General features: G+C 62.8%; 2 protein-coding genes across 2 annotated transcripts; one reads left to right on the top strand and one right to left on the bottom strand.

Annotated features, from left to right (window-relative positions):
* Window positions 1-507: 507 nt before the first annotated feature.
* On the top strand, window positions 508-15,837 carry ARHGAP4 (Rho GTPase activating protein 4). The gene is made up of 22 exons (XM_065900616.1): window positions 508-631; window positions 4,526-4,733; window positions 4,820-4,982; window positions 5,218-5,280; window positions 5,508-5,672; window positions 6,259-6,387; window positions 6,465-6,686; window positions 10,514-10,615; window positions 10,696-10,887; window positions 10,973-11,057; window positions 11,333-11,360; window positions 11,591-11,693; window positions 12,338-12,398; window positions 12,475-12,552; window positions 12,648-12,782; window positions 12,884-12,989; window positions 13,118-13,351; window positions 13,439-13,512; window positions 13,605-13,788; window positions 14,002-14,094; window positions 14,300-14,414; window positions 15,604-15,837. Exons 1-22 carry the CDS (start codon window positions 565-567, stop codon window positions 15,835-15,837), a joined length of 2,841 nt encoding a protein of 946 aa, XP_065756688.1. The 5' UTR covers window positions 508-564.
* A 718-nt stretch (window positions 15,838-16,555) lies between these two features.
* On the bottom strand, window positions 16,556-18,345 carry AVPR2 (arginine vasopressin receptor 2). The gene is made up of 3 exons (XM_065900933.1): window positions 18,327-18,345; window positions 17,100-17,984; window positions 16,556-16,949 (listed from the first exon to the last, which is right to left on the bottom strand). Exons 1-3 carry the CDS (start codon window positions 18,343-18,345, stop codon window positions 16,744-16,746), a joined length of 1,110 nt encoding a protein of 369 aa, XP_065757005.1. The 3' UTR covers window positions 16,556-16,743.
* Window positions 18,346-18,816: the final 471 nt, after the last annotated feature.

The raw sequence follows: 18,816 nt of genomic DNA, 5'->3' as shown, positions 1-18,816 counted from the left end.
GGGAGGCAGGTGACCCAAGGGAGCCCAGGGTCTGGAGCAGCTATGGTGTCACTGCGCACTGGCATTCAGGGCCAATGGCCACGATGTGCAGTCTGGCAGTGGTGACCAGACAGCCTTCTGGAGGCTGGGGGGGAATGGCAGCCAGAGGATGCCAGCTTGCCGGGCACCTTGGGGCTCCCACACCGGCCCTAGCAGCCGAACCTTGGGCACAAGGCTGCCCGGGTGCGCGCCCAGTGCCTGGGGCGAGGCGACGGCAAGGCCCGGCCCCAGTGGGCGCGCGCGCGCGCGCACACACACACACACACACACACACACACACACACACCACTCCTCCCCCCCCCCCCCCCGACCCCGACCCCGACCCCAGACCCTCTCGAGCAGTGCCGGGCCGCGCCGGCCGCCCCCGCCCCGCCCCGCCCCGGGAGCCGCGCTGGGGGCGGGGCGGGGCGGGGCGGGGCGGGGCCGGCGCAGGCTGCTGGCTGCGGGGGCCTCCGGTCCCAACGCCCGGCCCGCTCGCGGCCGCGTGGGAGCAACGGAGCTCGACGGCGCGGCCGCCCGGCGGCCATGGCCACGCACGGGAAGCTGCGCCGGGAGCGAGGGCCGCAGGCGGACCATGAGGCGCAAGTCAAAGGTGAGAGGGCGCTGGGCGCTCCCGGCCCAGTTCCCTACGGAGACCCCGAAGGTCGTGGGGGAGCTCGAAAAGACCTGGCCGCTGGCCCAGGGCCCGTTGCTCCCCCCCAGTGACCTCCGGAGGGGGCTGAGGGAGGGAACCCGCGCCCCCTGCCCGCCTCTCCACGTCCCTTTGGCCGCAACCGCCGCTGTTCCTCCTTCCTGCCACTCTCCCTCGCTCCCTCCCTCCCTTTGGTAGCTGTGTCCTCCTGGGTTCTCCCTGCACCTCACCTAAGGACTCCGAGGAGGGAAGGGGGCACCGAGTGCCCACCCCAAAGTGGCATTCTAGCCACAGTGAAATGGAGCACCTTGACTTTGCTGACGGGGGTTGGGTAGGGGGTCCGAGAGCTTCGGTGGATGGATTTAGCGATGGCTTTACCCTAAAACCACTCCAGTCCCTGCAGCCCAGTCCCTGTTCCCTCCCTTGGGCGCTGAGGTGGCTCAGAGTTGAAGGCCACCGTCTCTGGGTCAAACCGGCACAGTGTATCTTGGCCTGAGGGATCTTGCGCCCTCTGCAAGAGCAGACCTCTTTGGGTTTTGATAAACACTCTGTGCAAATCGTATGCAAATCAGCTTTGCAAACTCTTAGTCGACTGCTTTTCTGGGTCTTATTCAGGGCGTGGTAACTCGTGCAAAGGGAAGCAGGCAGCGTCCAAGTGCCAGCAGTTTGAGGCTGTAACATTTTCTGGTGTCTTCAGATGTGCGACCCTGTATATCAGTCTCAATAGCTCAATTTTACCGATGAAGGAAACCGAAGCTCAGAGAGGAGCAGTGACTTGCTTATGGCCACTCCTATAGGTCCCAGGAGGTGTAATGAAATGAGCCTCGGATGTCCTTCCAGTCCATAGATGGAGATTCCAACGTAATTATCCAATACAAGCAATTTACACCAAAGTATGCTCGAGTCCTCCCCGTCTGGGAAGGGTGGCCTGCTGCCCAGAGCCAGCTTGAGGTGACCGTGCAGGGCCAGTCAGCTCTCCAAGCCTCCCCTGCAACATTCCTCAGATAGAGAGAATGATCCGCAGCCGCATCCCCCAAATGTCATGAGGCTGAAGGACTTTGGAAACTCTTCAGTCAGCAAGTGTGGGTCGTTCATTCACACTGAAAAAAAATTGGGGTTTCGAGCAAGGCTGTCTTTTAAGTTGTTCCTTGCCTGCTCTGGGTCCCTAATGATTTTAGCTTCTGTTCCCCGTCCCCCCGCCCCCCCCACCCAAAGAAACTTCCTACTATGCTAGAAAAACGGGATCACTGTCTTGACACCCGAAATTCTGAAAGGTCAGCATAGTCGTGGTTTGGGAGGCCATCTTTTCTGCTTTGCTTGTCAGCAGAAGTGAGACCGAATGCCTCGCTCACAGGAAGTGTTGTTGAGGCCCAGTCCTGGCTCTGCAATTCAAGCATACGTGGATTCCATCCTTCCTTTTGATAGATGTTTTGCGTGCATCTGTTCTTTGCCAGGCCCTGAACACACAGTGCCGAGCACAGGAGAAGCAACCCCTGCTGGCATACGGCTCACAGGTCTAGTGGGGGAGGCATATAGTGAACAACCTATCACACAATTGATTTCAGTTATGATGAAAACCACCATAAAGGGAGGGTGCGGATGTCAAGAAAGGGGACAGGAAGAGGGCCAGACCTAGTCTGTGGGGAGGTTGGGGAGGGTTCCCTGATGAGCGCATCCCAGCTGAGATCTGAGAGCTGGACGCCGACTCAGCTGGGAGCCTGGGGAGCTCGGGAGGCACCGGCTCACTTGTGCCCAGACCCTGCCGACTCAACGTCTGCCTGACACCAGGTCCGAATCCCAGCCAAGGCTTGGTTGCACCGAACAGAAGAAATGAAACAGTTTGGTGTGCCGGCCCGTTGAATACTGTTCGCTTGTAATAGGTCCCCGGGGAACTGTTGCTCCACGAGGAAGGGGCAGACGCCAGAGGACAGTGAGGCAAGCCGGGACATCTCAGATCTTTCTTGGAATGAAATGAAATTTACTTTTATCCCCAAACTGTTACCCTGATTTAATGAAGACTCTCCCGATTTCAAGTGGCCTGGCCTCGGACGGTGTAAGGAGACTGCATTGGTTTCACCTTCAGGAAGCAGTCCTCGCCCAGGCTTCCATTTACCCAGCTTGACCCCTTGGTGGAAAGAGAGCGCTCTCGTTCAGTCACTGAGGTGCAAGCGCGGGGAGGGGATGGTGGCCCCTGGGCCTGTCACTGATCTAGTCCTACGGTGGAGGACGGTGGAGGGGCCGAGGGATGGGTGATGCAAGAGCCACATCTGGGGCGCCTGGAGTCAGGGAGAGGGACCCAGGGGCTGAGAGTAGGAAGGGGACGTTCTCGAAAGGGAAATCAGAGGAGGAAACGGGGATGCCGAGCAGGCAGGACCCATGGAGGCTGCCACACGCCCCACAGCCCGTGGGACGCCACTGGCGGGACAGAAATCCACATGGCACCAGTACCGAGCGGTTCACCGCACAGTTCTTTCCGACAGCCACCCTGGGTCCTGCCACTGCCCACCTCCTCCCAGGCTGGCTGCCTGGTCCAAGCCCCTGACTGTCTTTTGCCTGGACTGGTGCGGTAGCTGCTACCTGGGCTGGGCACGTTTCCTCCGTCACCTGACCTCTGCCCTGGCTCCCCACGGCAGCCTGAGGGGCCCTGAGTGCGAAGCCGGACCCTCATGGCTCCGCCGCTGTGGCCCCCCTCTCCCTCGGCGTCCAGCGGGGAGTCCTCCCCAACCACGGGCCTTGGCCATCTCCCCCCTCCCCTCGCCTGCGCAGCTCTCTCCAGCCACGCTGGCTCCATGGCCCCTCTGTTGCTTCCTTCAGCTCTCTGTTCCGGTGTTGCTTGTTCCTGACCACCTCCCGCTCTGTGCTGTCTTCTCAGTGCCACTTGTTCCGACACGTTCTAGCGCGTGCCTGTCCCCCTGCTGTCTGTCCCCAGGAGGGTGGGCACCGTGTCTCCATGTCTAGACTGACGGGGTGCATAATCAACATTATGCTGAATGAAGGAGTCATTTAACGTCCCTTTTTTGGACAGCGATGAGTAAGTGGTGACCCGCTTGCCAGAAGCCGAGACAGTGCGTTATGTCCCCGGGACGCCCAGGGCTCGCCAGTGGGTTGCTTAAGATCCTCATTCAGGCGGTTCTCTGCTTTAGTTCTGTGTGGGGAAAGTTGCCAAATCAAGTCAGCAATAAGGTGTCAGAAGCCAGCAGTGTGGGGAGCGGGGTGTGGCCCTCTCTGCCCGGAGGTGGAGGTGGGTGGTGAGGAGTCTGTACTGGGAACAGCAAACAGGCCAGTTGCCTCGGTCCCGTCACTGGTCAGCCTCCACCAGCTGGTCTGGCCCTCCCACTGGCGCTCCCCTTTCTCCCTGGGGCTGAGGGCAGGGTTTCCAGCCAGCGAGGCCGCAAGTTCACTGCAGGTTTGGCAGAGCGCCGTGGCCACCCCGCGCCTGCGCAGCCCCGTGTGTCTCTGTGTGTGCGGGGGCGGCCACCCTGCCTGGAGTCCTGGGCGCCCAAAGGTCAGGAAGTGGCAGGGAAACCGGGGAGTCGTGCGAAGCCCAAGTGCCAGGTGCTCTCCCACCATCCCAACCTGCTCCGAGCCTCCGGGACCCTCCACACTCCCTCTCGCCCCTGGCCCTTTGCAGGGCTCTGCCCTCTGCCTGGAAGGGCCTTTCCGTTCTTCCTTCCCGGCTGGTTCCCTTCAGCCTCACCGCAGAGGTCCCCTTCCTCAGGCCCGCCCCGAGCCGGCTGGACGGCAGACCTCCCGCAGCGCCGGGCCGGCCTCCCGCCCCTCGGCTCGGCGCTCACTCCACTCGGCGGAGGGCCCGCTGCCCCAGCCTGAGCCGCGTCGTCCCCCCCGCCCCTGCAGAGATGCGCTGGCAGCTGGGCGAGCAGCTGCGCTGCCTGGAGCTGCAGGGCGAGCTGCGGCGGGAGCTGCTGCAGGAGCTGGCCGAGTTCATGCGGCGCCGCGCCGAGGTGGAGCTGGAGTACTCGCGGGGCCTGGACAAGCTGGTGGAGCGCTTCTCCGGCCGCGCGGGCCGCCTGGGGGGTGGCAGCCGGGAGCACCAGAGCTTCCGGTGGGTGCTGGGGGCTGGCCGGTGGGACGACTGCAGCAGGGCCCGAGGCCCCGCTCGCCGTCGGTCTGAGTGCCCGTCTCCCCCAGGAAGGAGCCGTCCCTCCTGTCGCCCTTACACTGCTGGGCCGTGTTGCTTCAGCAGACGCGGCAGCAGAGCCGCGAGAGCGCGGCCCTCAGCGACGTGCTGGGTGGGCCCCTGGCCCAGCGCCTGAGTCACATCGCGGAGGATGTTGGGCGCATAGTCAAGAAGGCAAGGCCCCTGCCCTGGGCACAGGATGCTGGATGGCCTCAAGATCTAGCGAGGGCAGCCCGTGGGTGCCCGATGCAGAGGTGTCACGGCTGGGAGGGCCCAGGAGGGCGGGGGGCGTCGGGCAGAGGGGAGCCGCTGGGAGCCTTGAGTGCCAAGCTGAGGGCTGGCCGCCGCTGCAGGATGGAGGTGGGTGTTGCACTGGGGCAGGGCTGTGCTCAACTCCCCTCCCCCGCAGAGTAAGGATCTGGAGCAACAGCTGCAGGAGGAGCTCCTGGAGGTGGTGTCAGAGCTTCAGACGGTGAGAGCGCCGCAGGGCCTGTCCGAATCAGAGGGAGGCCATCACCTCGCATCTCCCCGAGCCAGGCTCAAGGAGAGACCTGGGTTTCCAGGACCGCAAGCTCTGGGCACTGGGCGGTTGGGCAGAGCGCTCAAGTCCGAGTCCCCGATGGGCTGGGATGGGGAGGGGGAGGGCTGGCTGCGGCCGTGGCCTTGAGCAGGGCTGCCTGGCCTCGGGCCTCCTTGCAGGCCAAGAAGACATACCAGGTGTACCACATGGAGAGCGTGAATGCCGAGGCCAAGCTCCGGGAGGCCGAGCGGCAGGAGGAGAAGCGGGCATGCCGAAGTGCCGGCACCGAGTCAGGGCCCCTCCGCAAGGGCTCCCTCAAGAAGGGAGGGCGGCTGGTGGAGAAGGTGGGCCTGGGGGGCAGCCGTCTGTGTCCGGAGGCTCTGGCTCCTGGGCTTTGTCCTTCCGAGTCCCGGCCCTGCAGGGAGGTGGTGTGCAGCAGGAAGGCGGGGCTGGCTCTGGAGGGCTCCCCAAGCTGGGGTGGTAGACAGAGCGGGCAGGAGAAGAGCCACTAGGCCCGGGACAGCCCGCACGCTCCTAGCTGGTCTCCCCCGCCAAGACCCGCTGGGCAAAGAGAAATCTGCTGCCGGAAGCCTGGGGGCCCTTCCACCCACCCGTCCTTGGCTCACGCAGTGCTGTGAGATTGCAGACAAGCGAGCGGACGTGTCGAATGGGTGACTGAGTGACAGGAGGGGAGGAGGAATGTTTGAGGCGGTCCCTGAAGAGAGGATGGGGACGCTGAGGCTGCCAGGGTAGCGGAGGAAGGACATCATGACTTCAGGGCCAAGTTGTTTGAGGGACCTGGTGGGACAGCGGGTGTAGCTGTCCGCGTGGGGAAGGGAGGGGAGAGAGCGTGTGTCGCGGGTGAGGGCTACGTGGGAGGCGGAGCTGGGGCCGCGTGGGTGATCCTGGGGCTTGTGTGGTCCTGAGCAGCGCCAAGCCAAGTTCTTGGAGCACAAACTCAAGTGCACAAAGGCGCGCAACGAGTACCTGCTCAGCCTGGCCAGCGTCAACGCCGCTGTCAACAACTACTACGTGCGTGACGTCCTGGACCTCATGGACGTGAGTGCTGGCGGGCAGGCGGGGCCGGGCGCCTGTGTGCCGAGCCTGCCCGAGCCGTGTCCTCGCTTGTCCCCCAGTGCTGTGACACGGGATTCCACCTGGCCCTGGGGCAGGTGCTCCGGAGCTACACGGCCGCCGAGAGCCGCACCCAGGCCTCCCAGCTACAGGGCCTGGGCAGCCTGGAGGAGGTGGTGGAAGCCCTAGACCCTCCAGGGGACAAGGCCAAGGTGCTGGAGGTGCACGCAGCCGCCTTCTGTCCCCCGCTGCGTTTCGACTACCAGCCCCACGAGGGGGATGAGGTGAGGGTCTCTGCCCGCCCCTTCAGGCAAATGCTTTGTGTTTTCTCGTCTTCATTGTGAAGGTAGCTTATTTCTCAGACCCTCCTTCAGTGGCCTCAAGACAAATGAGGCTCTGAGGTTTCCGGACTTGCGTTTGAAGCCAGCAGACCTCCGCAGCTCACTTCTGCGGTTCAGCCAAAGGACGCACACACACGCACCCGCGCCCCCCGCAAGGGCAAACACAGCCAGGATGCCACTGGTTTTGAGGCCAGCTGGTGGGTGGTACATAGCTGTCCGTATGCTCTTCTTTCGATGGTTCTGTGTACCTTAGACGTTTCATAATGCAAACTTGGGGGGAAAGAAACCATGCAAACAGTAACTTATAACTAGGCATCTTTTTTTTTTTTTCTTTTGGGCCGCACCACACGGCTCGTGGGATCTGAGTTCCCCGACCAGGGATCGAACCTGTGCCCCCTGCAGGGGAAGCTCAGAGCCCTAACCACTGGGCCGCCAGGGAAGTCCCCACTAGGCATTTTTTTAATGCACCTCCGAGCTATTCTCTTGTTTACCAGTTTACCCTCATGAACGTTGTGCAGGGACTGGGGTTACACTGAGCTTTTACTTATTTAATTTGTATTTTGACCAAAGTCGTATCGGAGGTCAGACGTTACTCAAGGCGTCCAATGGCACACAGCCCTTCTCTGACTCACCCGTTCCGTTCCTGATTCCCACTCCCCAGACGCAACCCCTTCCCCGTCTTCTAGCTGCTGCTTCTGCAAACAACGCGGCAGGTGCTGCTAGCGCTTTTGCGCTTCCAGAGGCCCTACCGGCCTCCTTTGTGGATGATTAGGGCTCCTCCCCACATCACCACCTCCCAGTGCCGTCGTCTCCGTCTTCCCCTCACACCAGGCGATCTCTTCTCTTCAGAGCTCTGCCCTGGAGCCGTCCAGTCCCGGCTTGCAGGCCTGTGAAGTCCACGACCTCCCTGCCCCATCGTCCCGAGCATTCCTGCCATTCTCTGCTGCGTTGGACCGTCTGTGTCCCAGATCCTGTGTCTTCCTCTTTCTTGGTTTATTACCCTTGTTTGTGTGGACATCTTTCCCCATACTTTCCTGACTTCGAATGTCTGAAAAAATGTCTGTATTCTTTTTTTGTTTGTTTTTTTTTGGGTTTTTTTTTTTTGCGGTACGCGGGCCCCTCACTGCTGTGGCCTCTCCCGTTGCGGAGCGCAGGCTCCGGACGCGCAGGCTCAGCGGCCACGGCTCACGGGCCCAGCCGCTCCGCCGCACGTGGGATCCTCCCGGACCGGGACACGAACCCGCGTCCCCCGCATCGGCAGGCGGACTCTCAGCCACTGCGCCACCAGGGAAGCCCCAAATGTCTTGTATTCTGTCCTTGAAATTGATTGGTAGTGTTAGCTGGGTATAGAATTCAAGGTTGTAGGTGAGAAGTGCAATGCCATTCTGATTTCTGGACTGTTGCACGTGACCTGCAGTTTGTCTCCCTGAAGCTTTTAGGATGGTCTCTTTCCCTCGTGTAAAGTTTTATGATGGTGTGCCTTGGGGATCCTTTTCCTTCATGGTGCTGGGCACCCAGTGGGCCTCGTCAGTATGCAAACTTGTGTCTCAAGGTTTTGAGCTCGTATTATTCCTTTGGTAATTTCCTTCCCTTAATTTTCTTTTCTCTTCCTTTCACAAATTCTTGTAATTTGATGTTGAACACCATGGATTGACAGTCTACGTTCCTTATCTTTTTTTTTTAATATAAATTTATTTATTTATTTTTGGCTGTGTTGGGTCTTCGTTGCTGCGCGTGGGCTTTCTCTAGGTGCGGCGAGCGGGGGCTACTCTTTGTTGAGGTGCGCGGGCTTCTCATTGCGGTGGCTTTTCTTGCTGAGGAGCACGGGCTCTAGGCGTGCGGGCTTCAGTAGTTGCAGCACACGGGCTCAGTAGTTGTGGCTCACGGGCTCTAGAGCGCAGGCTCAGTAGTTGTGGTGCATGGGCGGCATGTGGGATCTTCCTGGGCTAGGGCTCGAACCCGTTTCCCCTGCATCGGCAGGCGGATTCTCAACTACTGCACCACCGGGGAAGCCCTGATTTCCTTATCTTTTATCTTTCCTATTTCTCATCGCCATACCTTTTCATTCTGCTTTCTTAGATATTTTTTCGACTATTTCTTCCCGCCCCTTGTTGAAATTTTTTTTAATTTACTTTCATATTTTTTGTTTTTAAGAGTTTTGGTTTGTTTTCCAAATTCCTATTTAAAATAGCCCTTTCTTCTTGTTTCATGGATACAATATCTTCTCAAATCTTTCTGAAATGTTCATTCCTTTTCTTGACATTTCCCCCGGTTCCCTGCCTTTTCACTGTTTCTTTGCTTTGATCTATGTCTTCCACTTTAGAGCTCTTCCTCAAATGGCTGCCAGTTCTTGGCCGTCAATTCATATTTCGGAGGAGGCACTGAAGAGAGGTGCATTACGTATTTGATGTGTGTGAGCAGAGCTCGTCAGCAGTGGGTTTCCCCCCAGGGTGGCTGGGCAGGGACTCCGATCATTGCTGGGAGGGACACCCACATCACGGGGAGCTGGGGGTGTCTCGGTAAGAGGGTGCTAGAAAGGGCTCAGAGGACTTGGGCAAGGGTTAGGGGACTTGGGGGAGGGGCTTGGCGCCGGCTTGGATGCTGTCAGGAAACAGGGGTAACTCTGACAGGGTGTCTTAATAAATCTTATTGAGAAGACGGGGCAGGGGTGGCTAAAGGGAGGCTAGAGCTGTCATCAGTGAGGAAGGAACCGTCCCTCACACTAGCTGGGACGCACGGAGGTTTGCTCATTTTTGTGCCGTGGACAAAGTTCTTGCTTTGGTCTGTGCTCAGACAGGCTGATGACTTTTTTTTTATCTTCAGCCGTCATGGCCACAGTGGCTTTGTCTGACGTTGATGCTCTGTGACATTCCTTATGTCCAACAGGCCCACACTGAGGCACGGCTCTGAGCTCCTGGCCGGCCCCAGATGGCGGTGGCTGCCGTGTTCTCTCTCATCAGGGACTTTCGTCCCCTTCCTGAGTCCAGGACCCCTCTGATTTATCCTTTCCGGAGAATCAATTTCTAGTTTTCTGCCCATTATGTGGGCTTGAGGGGGTGGGTCTTCTAATGTCAGTGTTTTCTAGGGCCTGGATAGAAATTTTATAATTGTGGTAAAATACGCATACGACTCACCATTTTGTCCATTTTAAGTGCACAGTTCACATGGTTGGGCAACCATCATCCACCTCCAGAACGTTCCCATCTTCCCCAATGGAAAATCTGTCCCCATTAGACACTAACTCCCTCCCTCCCCCAGCCCATGGCCCCCAGCATCTACTCTCTGTCTCTAGGAATCTGGCTACTCCAGGCACCTCATACAAGTAGAATCATATCCGATTTGTCCTTTTGTGACAAAAGGCTTATTTCACTGAGGATAGCGTCCTCAGGGTTCACCCATGTTGAAGCATGTATGAGAAGTTCCTCCCCTTTCGTGGCTGAATAACGTTCCATTGTATGGAGAGACCACACTTTGCTTGTCTTTTCGTCAGCTGCTGGACGCTTGGGTTGCTTCTTCCTTTGGGCTGTTAGGAGTAGCGCTGCCGGGAACGTCCGTGCACAAGTCTGTATGCGTGCGGGTGTGCGCCTTCCCCTGGGGAAGGTGTCCTTGCCGTGCTTCAGATCTGGCTGTACGCAGCGTCAAGGCTGGCGATCCTTTGCATCGGCCGCCAAGGCAGCGAAAATGGGCCCCAGAGACCTCGGTGCCTGCTGCCCAGCCCCGCCCTGCGTCTCAGGCGTGGCCCTCAGCCCCCTGGATGCTGCCCTCTGCAGGTGGCTGAGATCCGGGTTGAGATGGAGCTGCGGGACGAGATTCTGCCCAGAGCCTACAATATCCAGAGCCGCCTGGACCGACAAACCATCGAGACAGAGGAGGTATGGGTGACCCGGCCTGCCCTCCCCCTGCTTTCTGACTTGGACTCCCTGTCCCTCACCTGCCCCCACTTCTTCCCCAGGTAAACAAGACGCTGAAGGCCACCCTGCAGGCCCTGCTGGAGGTGGTGGCGTCGGAAGATGGGGACATGCTCGAGTCCTTCCAGGCCAGCCCCTCCACCGAGTCCCTCAAGTCCACCAGCTCGGACCCAGGGGTTCGGCAGGCCAGCCGGAGGCGGGGGCAGCAGCAGGAGACCGAGACCTTCTACGTCACGGTGGGGAGGCGGGGCCAGGAGGGCGGGGGGCCGGGGAGGCCCGGAGCTAGGACTAAAGCCTTGGACTCTTCCTGGGGCTTCATAGAAACTCCAGGAGTACCTGAGTGGACGGAGCATCCTCGCCAAGCTGCAGGCCAAGCACGAGAAGCTGCAGGAGGCCATTCAGCGAGGTGGGCCCCGCTCCTGGCCCCCTGAGCCCCTGCCTCGCCACCCCCAGGGCCGGGAGCGGCCGCAGCTTGGCTCTCCTCCTGGGTCCTCCACCCGGCCCACGTCCTCTCCACCCAGAGAGGGTGCTTGGCACGCGGGGAATAAGCCAGCGAGGATCCCGGCCCCTATCCCGCCTTTTGTCCTGTGACTGCCCTGGGCCTTCAGGTGCCCTCTCCCTCTGCGGGGTGTTGAGGAACCTCCCGGCCCGAGAGACACACCGACGTTTTCTCCTCCCCAGGTGACAAGGAAGAGCGGGAGGTGTCTTGGTGAGTCCTTCGTGAAGGACCAGCTTGTCCCGAGGAGCTGTGGGGTCCCCACCTCCCCTCTCTTTGGGACCCGGCTCTGTTGCTCGTCCTTCGGTGGCCTGTTTCCCACTTTGCCCAGTGGGTTCTGGAATAGCTCGCGAGCTCCAGCATGCTGTTTGGCTGGGCCAGGGTGTCGGGGCCGCCTAGTGTCCACACCCACTCCCCTCAGAGCCAGCTCCTGTTCACGACAGGACCCAGTACACACAGAGAAAACTCCAGAAGAGCCGCCTTCCCCGCCCCATCTCCCAGTATAACCAGAAGCTCTTTGGGGGAGACATGGAGAAGTTTATCCAGGTACTTGCTTTGTGTCACCCGCCAACCAAGTGCGGGCCCCTCCCCGCTTCTGCTCTCCTTCCAGCCCCGGGGGCTGCCTGTGAGCCCAGTAACCTCCACCCCGGCCACTGGTCTCCTCCTGGGTGGGCCTTTGTCGGGCCTGCACTGGTCAGAGGGCACGTCCCTAACTAGTAACGGAAAGCCTCGGGTGGCAGTGATTTTAGGGCTGAGGAGTTGAGTTAACAGAAGCAAGGGTGTCCGCGGGCCCCACTTCTGGGGTACGAGAGAGGAAGTAAGGGAAACAAGAAGGATCAGAAAAGAAGAAATCACACTGTTATTTGCAGGATGTGATTCTGTATGTCACGGTTCAAAAGAATCAACAGACTATTTAAGTGAACAAATTTTGGGTTTCACGATGTTACTTGATTCGAGGTCGACATACGGAGTTCGATGGCATTTCCACGTGCCAGCAATAAACAGTTAGCAGGTAAAACGTAAGGCATGGCCCGAGACGGCACCAGGGATGTCGGACACCTGGGCATGCATCTCGCAGGCCTTACTGCTGACCGCATAACGCATTAAGAGAAAATAAAAGCGAGCGAGTGACGAGGCAGGATGTGCTGTGTCCACAGTGGAGGGAACACCCTCTCTGTCCCTGTCCCCAGAGCTCGGGCCAGTCCGTGCCCCTGGTGGTGGAGAGCTGCATCCGCTTCATTAACCTCAACGGTGAGTAAGACCTGGGCCCTCCTGCCTCTGGCCTGGCACCCGATCCTGCGCCCACCGGCTCTCCGTCCTCCCGCAGGCCTGCAGCACGAGGGCATCTTCCGGGTGTCGGGTGCCCAGCCCCGGGTCTCGGAGATCCGTGACGCTTTTGAGAGAGGTGGGGACCGGCGGGGCCGGGGGTGAGGATGGGGGTGGGTGGAAGAGCCGGTGCCATCCGCCTTCTTGCCCCCTGCGCCACCGTGTCGCCCTCAGGAGAGGACCCACTGGTGGAGGGCTGCACCGCCCATGACCTGGACTCGGTGGCAGGTGTGCTGAAACTCTACTTCCGGAGCCTGCAGCCTCCGATATTCCCCCCAGAGCTGTTCAGGGAGCTGCTGGCTTCTGCGGGTGAGGCGGGGGTCTGAGGCGGGCCCTGGGGGGGGCCCCTCCGCGCTGGCCTCCACGGCTGCGCTCACGGCTTCTCTCCGGGGCACTGGCCTCGGCCGCAGAAGCGGAGGCCGTGGCGGAGTGGGTGGAGCATGTGAGCCGCCTCCTGGCCCGGCTGCCCCCACCGGTGCTCGTGGTCCTGCGCTACCTCTTCGCCTTCCTCAACCAGTGAGTACCTCTCAGCGCGGGGGGAGGGGGGGCGAGGGCGGCTCAGGGGTGGCCCTAGCCAGCTGCTAGCGGGGGTGAGGGGACACCGGGCCGAGAGCTCCCTGCCTGTGACCCACCTGTGCCCCCAGCCTGGCCCAGTACAGCGATGAAAACATGATGGATGCCTACAACCTGGCCGTGTGCTTCGGGCCGACGCTGCTGCCCGTACCCGCCGGGCAGGACCCGGTGGCCTTGCAGGGCCGGGTGAACCAGCTGGTGCAGACGGTCATTGTGCAGCCCTCGCGGGTCTTCCCGCCCCTGTCCCTGCTGCCCGGCCCTGTCTATGAGAAGTGCATGGCGCCGCCTTCTGCCAGCTGCCTGGGGTAGGCTCTTCGCGCTGCCGGGAGGGAGGTCCGGCAGATCGGAGATCCCTCGTGCGCTCACCTGCCTTGCTCTGCTCTGCACTGCAGGGATGCCCAGCTGGAGGGCCCGGCGGGGGAGAACGAGCCGGAGCCGGAGGCTGGGAGCCTGGCCCCGGAGGACGGTGAGCGGGGCGGGAAGGAGTGCCTCACCCTGTCCCCGCCCTGGATGCCCACTCCACCCCTCCCCCACACTGGGGTCCCCTCTTCTCCCTAGACCCAGAGGGGGTTGTGGAGGCCGTGGCCTGCTTTGCCTACACGGGCCGCACGGCCCAGGAGCTGACCTTCCAGCGGGGGGACGTGCTGCGGCTGCACGAGCGGGCCTCAGGCGACTGGTGGCGGGGCGAGCACGCCGGGGCCCGGGGACTCATCCCCCATAAGTACATCACGTTGCCGGCGGGGTGAGTGAGTGAAGTTGGGGCCCTTCCTGGGAGGCTCTCCTTTCACCCGGGCTTCTGGCCCTTCCCCCGCCCCGAGTCCCCGCTTCCGTTAGGCCCGGGGTGGCCCAGAGTGCGCCTTTCTGACCACTTCTGGCCAGCGCTGAGCCCTCTGGCCCCCAGACCCCAAGCCCAGAATGAGCGTTCTAACAGGCGGTCTTGTCTCTCTGGCGCCAGGGCAGAGAAGCTTGCTGTGGGCCAGGGGCTGCCGGCCGCCGGGGAGCTGGTGAGCAGCCCAGAGGCCCTCCCGGCCATGGAGTTTGTCCAGAGGTGAGCAAGGGGAAGACCCCTTCCGGGGGCCCTGCCCGCCCACCCCAGGCTGGAGGAGGGTGGGGTCAGACCTCAGCCGCGTGGAGAGGGACCGGCCTCACTGTTCCCTTTCCCTTGGCCACACCCCGGGCTGGGAGAAGCCACTGCCAGGCAGCGCAGGGGCTCCCCAGGGCCCCCGCCAGGCCCACTGTCTATGCCCTAGCAGGCCAGAGCCGTGCACCCAACCCGAGGCCCCTCTCGGCACACCCGGGGCCCCCTCTGGGCCCAGACGGCGCTGCTTGGTCCCAGCATCCCCGGAGCGACATGTGGAGGTGGATAAGGTGAGAGCTGGGAATGGCTGTGTGGCAAGTGGGGGGCACCTCTCGGGGGCTTCCCCTTATGAACCGGACTCTTCCCTCCCAAGGTTCAAGTCTGACCTTCCTGACCTCAGACCAGCCGGTGGAGCCCAGCCTAGGGAGGGGCAGGCCGGCAAGGGTGTGAGTGCAGTGGGGAGGGACGGGCCTGGAGGCAGGGTAGAAGGGAAGGGAACCTGGGGCTCTCACATTTGGGCTTCATGTTCGGTTCCTGAGTGGGACGCGGTGAGTGGGACAGGCTTCAAGGCTGGCATCTAGAGCCAGGCTAGGTGAAAGGTGGTGACGTGGCAGGCGCTTGGCGAGCCAGGGAGGATGAAAGGGGCAGATGGAAAAGAGGCTGAGGGAGGTGGCTGACTGGGGAGCCAGGCGGGGTCGTAGTTCTTGCAGGGGGAGAGAGCGGGTGCTGGATGCGGCCGGGGCCAGGGGTGCAGCCCGGGGACACCCGGCTCCCTGCTGTGTCCGCTGGGCCCAGCGAACCCCACTGTGGGCTCCCAGTGGGCACCGCCTGGCTGAGCCCCGGGAACCGTGTGAGCACTTATCACTACATCTGGGGTCTGCCCAGATAACCCAGGATCGTCTCCCCATCTCAAGATGCTGAACTTATATCTGCAAAGGCCCTATTTCCACACAGGGTCCCAGCCCAGTGCAGGCTGGGGGGGGCGGGTAGGATGTGCACGTCTCTCCAGGGGCATTTCAGCCCCTCTTCCCTGGGCTGCAGGGGGCCACTGGCCCTGGAGGTCCGGGCACGCTGGTGGCCCCCGAAGCCAGGGGATGGTGGCTGTGATCTCAGCCAGGGAGAGAGTGGGAAGAGGAGGGGGACCCAGGGCCCAGCCAGAGGGGCTTCCATTTCAGGGCTGGGCTGAGGATTGCTGTCCCCGGAGGAGACGGTGACCGCCACACCAAAAGTGGCAGGAGCGAAACCGGGCAAGGGAGGGGCGACAGCTGCGGGGCCCACGGAGGGGAGGGGCCTGGGGACAGGCGGTGGCCGAGGACTTTGTTTCAGGGGATGGAGGAGTTTGGGCAGAGGATTGGGCAGCGGAGGGCAGGAGGGCCTCGCTCCTGGGTCAGCTGGCACCACTGACCTGGGGGTGGGGGACTGGCTGGCCAGGTGGAGGCCGCTCACATCGACGCCCTGCCTTTCTCTCCTCCCCGCCAGGCCGTGGCACAGACCATGGACTCTGTGTTTAAGGAGCTCTTGGGGAAGACCGCCGTCCGTCAGGGCCTCGGGCCGGCGTCCACCATCTCCCCTGGCCCTGGGCCCCGCAGCCCGAAGACCGTGGCCTGCGGCCACCTCGGCAAGAACAAAGGCTTCTCCCGTGGCCCTGGGGCCCCAGCCTCACTCTTGGCCTCCCATCCCCAGGACCTGGACTCACCCCTCAAGCCGCACTGAGGTGCTACCGGTTCCTCTGCAGGCCCCGCCCCGCCCCAGGCGGCCACGGGGGAGACCGGCCGGGCTCCCCAGGCCCTTTGCTTCTCCCTGGTCCTGTGCAGCATGCTTGCTCGTGACCGTCTGCAGAGAGGAGGATGAGGCCACCCCAGCCCACCCCTGCTTCCCCCGCGCTGGCTCAGGCCCCTCTGGGAGGCAGCCGAGGAGGGAGGCTGGGGGCAGCTGGCCGTGAGGGCTTGTCGCTGGTTGTCGGGCGCTCGGTGCCCTTGCTCAGACGAGGGCGCCAGCCTGGTGTTGGCGGCCACTCATAAAGGCCTGTGCATTGACTCCCCGACGCGAGCCAGTTCTCTGTCTCGGTGGGGCTGGGTACAGGGCCAGCCTCCTGGCACCCCAAAGATGGCAGGTTGGGAACAGCTTCTGCGGGGGGTTCCTTGGCACAGGGCTGCCTTTGAAGGCCTGCGTGGCGGGTTCTAGAGCCGCTCACGTGTCTGGGTGCGGGAGGGCTCTGAGAGTCTTTCCGCGCTGCCCCCGAGCCCACCATTACCCTGATCCAAGGAGACTCGCCAGGTGGGAAATGAGCTGGAACTTTTATGACGGGGAGAGTCAGAAGGGAGGGCAGAGGGGGACTAGAGAGGCGGGGAAAGGAAGGCCCCTGGCCCCACGCCTTTCTTCCTCCTGGGCCCCCACCCCCCACCCCCCGCTCCCGGGACCTCCGTCAGCCGGCAGGGCAGGCACTGGTTGGGGTGGAAGCCATGCGCCGGCCCCGGACCCTGCAGCCCACCGCCGCAGCCCCTCCCTACACGCGGCGCCAAGGAGCTGACTGCCGGGCCCCCGCGCGATCGCGGAGCCTGTCCCCGGGCAGGCGGCTGAGCTTCGTGGAGCCTCTGGAAGGAAGGCGCCCCTCGTTTCTCAGGAGGAGGTGTCCCTGGCCAGGAAGGAGCTGGCCGTGGCACAGGACTCCTCGTGGGGCCCCAGGCCGGGCGGGGCGCGCGTCCAGGCGCAGCAGAGCAGGCTTCGCAGCTCGGAGGAGACGCTGCGGCTGAAGGAAGCGTAGATCCAGGGGTTGGTACAGCTGTTGAGGCTGGCCAGCAACATGAGCAGCACGAAGGGGGGCCCTGTGTGGTGCAGGGGTCCGGGCTGGGGATGAGGGTGCCCAGGGAAGGCCGCGACCCACGTGCCACCCAGCGGCTAGCAGCGCACATCAGCCTGTGTCCGCTCGGGAGCCCACGGCTGGGGAGGGGAGGGGCCGAGCCACGGCCACACACCTTCCCGAGGCGCCTCCGGGTCCCACGCTGCCCACAGCTGCACGAGGAAGAAGGGCGCCCAGCACAGCACGTACACTACCACGATCACCAGCGTCATCCTCACGGTCTTGGCCATGGCCGCCGACACCCGGGCTCCCTCGCTGGGACTGCCCGTCCGGCGCCCTCCGCGGCGCCCCCCGGCCCTCTCTGCAGGCCCCGGCGCCAGGCTGGCGTGAATCTCCCGGAAGATGAGCACCTGGCAGGCGGCAATGCCCAGGGCAGGTGCCACGAACACCATCAGGGCGATCCAGGTGACGTAGGCGCGGAGGCCCCAGGGCTCGGCAAAGCGGGCCCAGCAGTCGAGGACACCGCTGCCGTCTCCCACGTCACGCTGGGCGAAGATGAAGAGCTGGGGCAGGCTGAGGAGAAGCGAGAAGGCCCAGGCCACCAGCACTGGCCGGTTCCAGCGAGCTCCGCCTCCATGGCGGTGTGCCAGCATGGGGCGGCAGATGGCGCGGTGGCGGTCCAGCGTCATGGCCAGGATCATGTAGGAGGAGGCATACATGCCCACCATCTGCAGGTACTTGACAGCCCGGCACAGGGCATCGGGCCCACGGAAGCGGTCGGTGGCGTCCCAGGCCAGCTGGGGCAGCACTTGGAACAGAGCCACGGCCAGGTCGGCCAGGCACAAGTGGCCGATGAAGACGTGCATGGGCGCCCAGCGGCCCCGCCGGCCCCGCCGCACTAGGGCACCCAGCACCAAGCCGTTGCTCAGGGCCACAGCCACGAAGACTGTGGAGAGCAGGGCCAGCTCCGCCTGGGCTAGCAGCGGGTCCCGGGCGTCCAGCGGCTCCTCCTCGCTGCCGTTGCCGGGCGGCGTAGGTTGGGAGAGGGGCCGGGGCACAGCTGGGCAGCGGTGGGGGGAGAGGCCCCAGTTAGGGAGTGTGCTCTGCAGGGGAACCGAGCCCAGGGAGCTTCCCGCTGGTCAGGCAGAGCTGGTGGCCTTCTGCTTCCCTCCAGCCTCCCACTTCCTGGATCCGCATGTGGTGGGGAGGGAAGGGCAGCCCCAGCCCAAGCGAATACATAGGGCCATGCGCTCCCATCCCCACACCAGCAGCCCGGAGAAGTGGGTGAAGGAGGTCTCTGAAAGGGGCTTCTTGGCCTCATCCAACCCCGCCCGGCCCACCTGGCTCATCCCAGTGGAGGAAAGGGTGGGGGGATGGGTAGGGACAGTGGCTGGGACCTTACCCGACGTGGTGGACGCCATGACCGTGGTGCGGCGAGCAGGAGTCCTGAGCGCCTGGAGGAGATGGGGTGGCGAGCTCAGCCTCCCACCAGAGGGGCCAGCCCGGCTGCCCAGAGTCTCTGGATAGGGGTCCTTAGAGAGCTGCCGGGGTGGGGGTGGGGGTGTGTGTGCGCGCACGCGCGTGCGTGCGTGTGTGTGTCCCAGTGATAAGGCACTGGGGGTACATCCTTGGCCTAATCAGGGTTGGTGAGGTCTGGCCCCTGAGACAGACATCGACCTCGGAGCCCTGCTACGCTCCTCCCAGGACTAGGCAGGGGAAGCTGGAGAGAGGGACAGTCAGACAGATGGACGAACCAAGCCTATGACCTACCTAGGCAGCCCACAAGAAGCGAGGCAGACAGATAGACCCCCCCCCCCCCGCCCTGACAGAGGCCAAGAGAGGTGGCCATCGGAGGGCTGGGGACACGGTGGGAGGGCTGGTATGCCCCCGTG

Source organism: Phocoena phocoena, chromosome X (genome assembly GCF_963924675.1).
Source record: "Phocoena phocoena chromosome X, mPhoPho1.1, whole genome shotgun sequence".
NCBI classification, from domain to species: domain Eukaryota; kingdom Metazoa; phylum Chordata; class Mammalia; order Artiodactyla; family Phocoenidae; genus Phocoena; species Phocoena phocoena.
Note: the sequence above shows the minus strand (reverse complement) of the source record. Positions and strands in the feature narration are given on the sequence as shown.